The following is a 6,318-nucleotide window of genomic DNA, read 5'->3' on the forward strand; positions in this document are numbered from 1 at the left end:
AAGAAATTGGTGCATGTCAATTTATAAATTTTAACTTTTATCTAAATTCTAAATTTATTTTTCTCATCTAAACATAGTGGAAATAACTTTTAGGGGTGTATTCAATTGAGAATTTGAAAGACTTTAATGTATTTATAAATCCATGGATTTTTATGGAGTTTAATTGATTTGTAGAGATTCCATATAAAATTTTGATTCAATTCCTTCGAAATCTCATGAGGAGATGTGAGATTTGTGGATACTTAAAATACACTACAAAATCTCTCCATTTCCCTCTAATTCCTCAATTTTATCAAATTCTTTAAAATCAAATTCTAATTGAATACATCTGAAATGTTATAAACTTCTTTAAAATCATAATTGAATACACCCAGATTTCTAAGGATTTTAATAAACTATCTTAAAATTCTAATTGAATATACCTTTAATTGAATTTCAGATAATCACTTAAAATCTTGATTGAATACCCCTATATTCATTAAGAGAATTAAAATCCCTTAGAATCCAAATTGAATACACGCCCCTTATTTTCGATATTCATAAAAATTTCTCGGGTAAAGTACAAAAAACTACCTCAACTATTAGTGTCACGACACTTTCATACCTCATCTTTTAAAATTGACAATGTCATACCTCATCTTACGAATTTGTGTTAATGTTATACCTTCCGTTAGTTTGGCGTGAATTTCTCAATTAAATGTTGACGTGGCTTGATCCGGGACCCATTTTATATTATTATTAAAAACTAATAAAAAATCATTTAATAATTTTTAAATATCAAAATAATAAAGAAAAGTAAAAAATAAAAAATAAAATAAAATAAAACCCTCACGTCCCCTTTCCCCACCCCCTCTCTCTTCTCCCCCTCTTCATCTTCTTCCCCCTTCTAGCGCCCTTCCTGCAACCCAGAAAAAAAAAAAAAAAAAAAAAAACAACCAATTTATCTTCCCCCACCCCCAACTCGTGATTTTCCCCGACCCCCCTTCCTTTCTTCCCCCTCCCATCTTCCCTAAACCCACACCCACCCTTGCACCCAATACCTGCAACCCAAAAAAAAAACCCAAATCCCGTTGAGGTGGAATCAGGAAACCTTCGTGATGGGGTGGGAGTGGTGGATTTTGGGGTTGGTAGGGGGTTGGGTTTTTGGGGGGGGGGGGGGGGGTGCTGGTGGGAGAGGGGACGAATTGCATTTGGTTTGGTGTTTTTTTTTTCTTTTTTCCTTCTTGTTCTTCTTCTTTCTGGGTTGCGGTTTGGTGTTTTTTTTTTCTTTTTTCCTTCTTGTTCTTCTTCTTTCTGGGTTGCGGTTTTTTTTTTTTTTTTTGGTTATTCTCTTCTTCTTCTTCTGGTGGGGGGGGGGTTGATGGGTTTTCAAATTTTTGTTTTTTTGGTTGAAGATTACGCAGGAAGATGAAGATGGGAGGAGAAGAGAGAGAGGGGGAAGGGAAGTGAGGGTTTTTATTATTATTATTATTATTATTTTTTGAACTTTTGTTTTAATATTTCAAAAATATTATATAATTTTTTTAATTTTTAATAATTTTTTTTTAAAAGAAAGTGAGTCCTGAATCAAGCCACGTCAACATTTAACTGAGAAATTCATGCTAAGCTAACGAAAAGTATAACATTGACACAAATTTGTAAGATGTGGTATGACATTATCAATTTTAAAAAATAAGATATGAAACTATCGTGACATCAATAGTTAATTTTTTGTACTTTACCCAAATTTCTCCCTTCCATTATCTCACTTCATCAATTTCTGTTCTGTAATTACACGCCATCTCTCTTGGGTGCTTATCACCAACTCTCCCTCTCTCTCTCCCTCGCTCCCTCCCTCCCCCCTTCTGTGCCCCAATCTTTCTTCTGTTCTAGGGTTTCGGGCATTTCAGAGACACCTTTGCTCGTCAAGAAAAGTTCAGAATTCGATGTTTTTTTCCTTCTTACTCTCCTCCTCCTCTCTGTGCGCTTTTATATTTTCTGAAAAGATAAAGTTGTTCCAATTTTCTAATTTTTCTCGGTTTTACTTTTACTCACTTTTCGCCGGCAGCTCCCTTCAATTTCTTCGTGTTGTTTCAAATTTTCCAACGTATGAATTTGCAATTATGAATTCTGGTTTCAAGATTTAACCTTTTTTATTTTTCTAAATTCCGGTAATTGATGTGAAATTATAGTAATGATTTGAAAATTTGTGGTTTTCCCCATATCTTAATCGTCATCGCCACTTCGACACTGAATTACAGTAATTGATGTGAAATTTGATGCCATGCATGACAGGAATGTGATCAATTCCATTGTTTTTGTATGGGCATTTCTTAATTTTGCTTAATTATAGTTTCTGCTGTTAGATTGTTGTTTCAATAAGCCTATGTTGTTTCGATATATATGGCAGAATTTGCATTGCTTCTACTTTTTTTTTCTTCTTTCAATTATCATTATGTACTGTATTGATGGTCTCTTACTTTCTGAAATCAGGTCTTGAGGCTCAGAAAGGCACCCGGGTTTGGTTCATTAATCTCGTAGTTGCTTGCTATGGGTCCTTGTATGGATTTCTTGAACTGGCTTGAACCTGACATGTCCTTAAATGTCCTAACTTGTTTGGACGATCTATTTGATCTTATTCGTGTTAGTTCTGTCTCACGCTCTTGGCGTCATTTTGGTGAGTTGAGGGCTTGTATATTTCGTTGCTTTTTTAAGTTTACTAATGCGTAACTCCAATTGTGATTATATGTGCTATACATGTGTGTAGCTTAGTAATTAAGCCTAGTAAAGATATAAAGTTGATTTTTTTTTTTCACAAAAGTTCTTATGGTTGAGTAAGTTGTTTGTAGGTGGCAAGTTTTATATACTTATTGTCTGTGCTCTGTATCAAGATTGTATATATGGATTGATTCCTTTATTAATATGTTATCTTCTGGTTGTTATGTGATTGCATCAATTTGTTAGGTTGAGAATTTCTGAAACCGTTATAATTATGTCTCACTGATGTTTGACATGAATATTTTGAATGGAAATCAACGTGGGTTTTTTGGAAGATTTATATCCCTTTTGTTTGAAGTTTTCCAGTATTACCAAACGAGGCTGAAATGTATGTAACATTTAATCATATGCAGTGATAGAAAATGGTCTTTGTAAAAAGTTGTGCTTGAGAATGTTTCCTCAGTTATCTAGAGTTGCTGGTGTGGTTGAGTTAAACAGCCCTGACGCAGAAGAGGTTGCAGAAGTTGGATCTAGCAAGTCAAAGGAATGGGAAACCTTGGAAAGGGAGCATAGGGTCTATGCTTTTTTAGCTCGTGGTTTTATTTCTTTCGATGTGAGGAGTTCTATTTCTAAGGCAATCAGTGCTTCCAGCACCGACAATTATCCAGAAGAAAGCATCCGCAATACTCTAGAACCAAGAGCCATGGTGGGACGGAGAGCTTCGTATTGGTCAAGTAAAGGCCAAAGTGACCCTGCAGTGCCTGAGATTCTGATATACAAGTTGGTGTCTGATTTAGTTGTAATTAATGAAATCAGCATACATCCTTTCCAAGGCAAGTGTTTGAATTTCCAAATTGTGGATTTTACCATTTTTTACTCTCTAAATTTCTCTGATTGGCGTCTCTTTATCTTTTCCCATTTACAGCTTTTTTCCAGGCAGGTTTACCCATATATTCAGCCAAGGCTGTGCGATTTCGTATGGGTCGTGCCAAATCCCTTGTGGTTGTAGAGTGTGATTCAAAGGATGAATCATGTCATGAGAACAAGTTCGTATGGACCTACACTTCAGAAGTGTTCCCAATGACTCAGGTGTGTACCACCTGACCTGTACTTCTTAACAGTCTTTCTGCATTTGCATCATATTTGTTGTGAAATGGTTCCTTTGATACTTAATGTTCCCTCCATTTGGGAGGAAGAAGTGACACACTCCTTATGTTTCCATTACTTAATAAAGAAACTTTGAAGCAGAGAAAATGAGCCGTTTGGGCCGTTCAATTCATACTACAAACTGAAAATTCTGGATCTTCTAGACATTTTTACAGTATAGAAACTGGAAATCCTGGATTTGAAGTGTTAGATTATGATTAGATACTTGACTTAAATAAGCTAATAGATAACTTACAAACAGGAGAACCGCCTGCAGACATTTAAGCTTCCAGAACCAGTTCTTTGCATAGGTGGAATTTTGCAGATTGAGCTTCTGGATAGAGTACAGAGACAAGAAATGGATGGCTTGTTCTATATATGGTTAGTTCTGCGCTTATTTTCTTGAGTGTTAATACCATACTCGAAATGCTCACCCCACTGACTTTTGTTGATTCGTTAATGACTATGTTGATGAAATTATTTTAAAGGACAAACTTAAAAAAGAGAACTGAGTAGTACTATAGAAATGTTACTAGAGTTTTTTGACCGAAAACATGTTGCAATTGTTTTAATACAAACTTATGTTGCGACTCCTTTCCTGTAATTGGTTCAATACTTTTCTTTGACTGTGAGGCACGTTTAGTCTGTGATACTGCTGATCGAGTAATATGTTACAAAGAATAAGAGATTGTGGGATGGGAAACATGGGTGGTGGTAACAGCATCACTCTTGTTCTGTCAGTTGGATATTTGGCTTTAAAATTTTATTGTAGTCAGCCTGCAAAATGGTAAGTTCACATGGTTCAATATTTTATTATAATAGAACAAACGCCACTACATTAAGAAATTGCTTATACATTCTTAAAAAAGTGATATGAAGTGGCAGGATAAGTTGAGTAACTTTTGTTGGAATGGTGAAAATGAATTGGATTTAGTCATTTTGATATGAAGGATGGGAAACTGAAATAATTCTACATGTGAACTCTTTTCCACATCTTTTGTCTCGAGAACAACAATTACTTTCGTTTTCTTTATTTTAGCTTCAGTTGATCAGTGAAGCTTGTTGTTTCTGCTATGTGCATGTCCTTGTGCCTCAGTTTGTTGATACCTGATGGCATATTATCTGAGGAAACATGTTTGCTTTATCTGTGCATTTCGCCAATTATTTTTCATTTTTCTGTGTATTCTCTTTTTAGTGTTGAAGAAATGTACTATTTGTTTGTTATCATGTTATGTATGATATTTCTGTTAATAAGAAAGAGAATAATCCTGCCAGGTGCCAGTATCGTGATGGATAGGCTCGAAGCCTCACACCCTCTTTTAATTTTTAGTTTTTAATTTTAGTGGTCATTCTTATGTTCCTATCTGTTGAATGTACTGGAAATAGACAAACATAGAACAATATAGAGGAAAAGAACAGGATTTATAAGATTTTACGATCACTAGGCCAATAAGATGTTTTTGCTGTCATGACATATGGGTTTTGGGATTGCAACATGACAATCGAAAACTTGTGTAGGTAGAAATATTACCTCAGGAAAGGGAATTCCTTGATGAGATAGATGATCAATCAGGAGTTTTTAATTTTTTGTTTAGACTTGCTGGTTCGATCACCCATTTTGTTATGGCAGAGTGTTGTTTTGCATGTTTTTTAATTTTGTGCACTTTATTGCATGTTGCAGTGTGTCTCATGTTGAAGTCAAAGGGAAGCCATTATCGCCTGCATTTGGCGTTGAAATTCATGAACCATCTGGGGAGTTTGTGTTGAAGAATGACGTGCAGGCCAAGTTGCACAACCCACAGAATTTGCCCGAGAACGAGTCCATTGTTATCTCCACTGTTAATTTGGAGGATATGAGAGGCATGCAGCCAATTGTGAATTGGAATCTAGTAGGTATTGAGGAGGAATACCAAGGGGAGGAAGAGGACGGATCTGATGAAGAATATTTCCTCTAATTACATGTATCAAGGTGTGGGTTTTTTCTTTGATCGTTTCTAAACCATAGCTTCTGTCCTTCCTCTTTGAATTGGATATCTGCGCATCTGGGGTTAATTTTCTCGAGTGTATTAGCCCTCGTAAAGTGAGAGTGATAATGTGATAAACAGTTTCTGTAGAGATATAATTGAGGTGTTAAAAACAGTAATCCTACTAAATGCCAGGTATACCTGCTTGTATATTTGAGGTGTTTGAACATTTGAGGTCTGTTTCATGATGTTTTTGGTGTTTGTTTCATTGTTTGAGAATTGAAATTATATGTTGGAAGTATATTTCTCCTCTTGGGCCATCTCTACTGAATGAGGAAGGGGAGTATTTAGAAATAAGAACCAAAAGGTTATCTCCAACCAAAAGGGCTAAATATAGCTCCGTTCAGAATTATTGTCCTGAAAAAATTATTTTTAAATCAACAATGTCAGGTCATACTCAGAGCTGGTTTGGTATTGCTGTGCTTTGAAAAAAAACTGCTTCTGCTGTGCT

The 6,318-nt window shown here is 35.4% G+C and overlaps 1 protein-coding gene across 5 annotated transcripts; it reads left to right on the forward strand.

Moving 5' to 3' along the window:
* The first annotated feature begins 1,746 nt into the window (after positions 1-1,746).
* Positions 1,747-6,108, forward strand: LOC137735061 (F-box protein At4g00755). 5 transcript variants are annotated; one of them, XM_088696320.1, is made up of 6 exons: positions 1,747-2,299; positions 2,473-2,656; positions 3,111-3,530; positions 3,623-3,786; positions 4,106-4,224; positions 5,525-6,108. In XM_088696320.1, exons 2-6 carry the CDS (start codon positions 2,530-2,532, stop codon positions 5,796-5,798), a joined length of 1,104 nt encoding a protein of 367 aa, XP_088552446.1. In that variant the 5' UTR covers positions 1,747-2,299; positions 2,473-2,529; the 3' UTR covers positions 5,799-6,108. The 5 variants fall into 5 exon arrangements, with proteins under 5 accessions (XP_088552446.1, XP_088552445.1, XP_068330526.2 ...); XM_088696319.1 differs by having other exon boundaries at positions 1,751-2,086; XM_068474425.2 differs by having other exon boundaries at positions 1,752-2,150.
* The last annotated feature ends 210 nt before the right edge of the window (positions 6,109-6,318 follow it).

This window comes from Pyrus communis, chromosome 7 (genome assembly GCF_041283825.1).
Source record: "Pyrus communis isolate YQ-2024b chromosome 7, ASM4128382v1, whole genome shotgun sequence".
NCBI lineage: Eukaryota > Viridiplantae > Streptophyta > Magnoliopsida > Rosales > Rosaceae > Pyrus > Pyrus communis.

Bases quoted from the DNA above. Each gene is read 5' to 3' on its own strand.
- LOC137735061 (XM_088696320.1), top strand. From the start codon at position 2,530: ATGGGTCCTTGTATGGATTTCTTGAACTGGCTTGAACCTGACATGTCC. The intron at 2,657-3,110 runs GTGAGTTGAGGG...AATCATATGCAG, and splicing joins ACGCTCTTGGCGTCATTTTG to TGATAGAAAATGGTCTTTGT. The intron at 3,531-3,622 runs GCAAGTGTTTGA...TCCCATTTACAG, and splicing joins CAGCATACATCCTTTCCAAG to CTTTTTTCCAGGCAGGTTTA.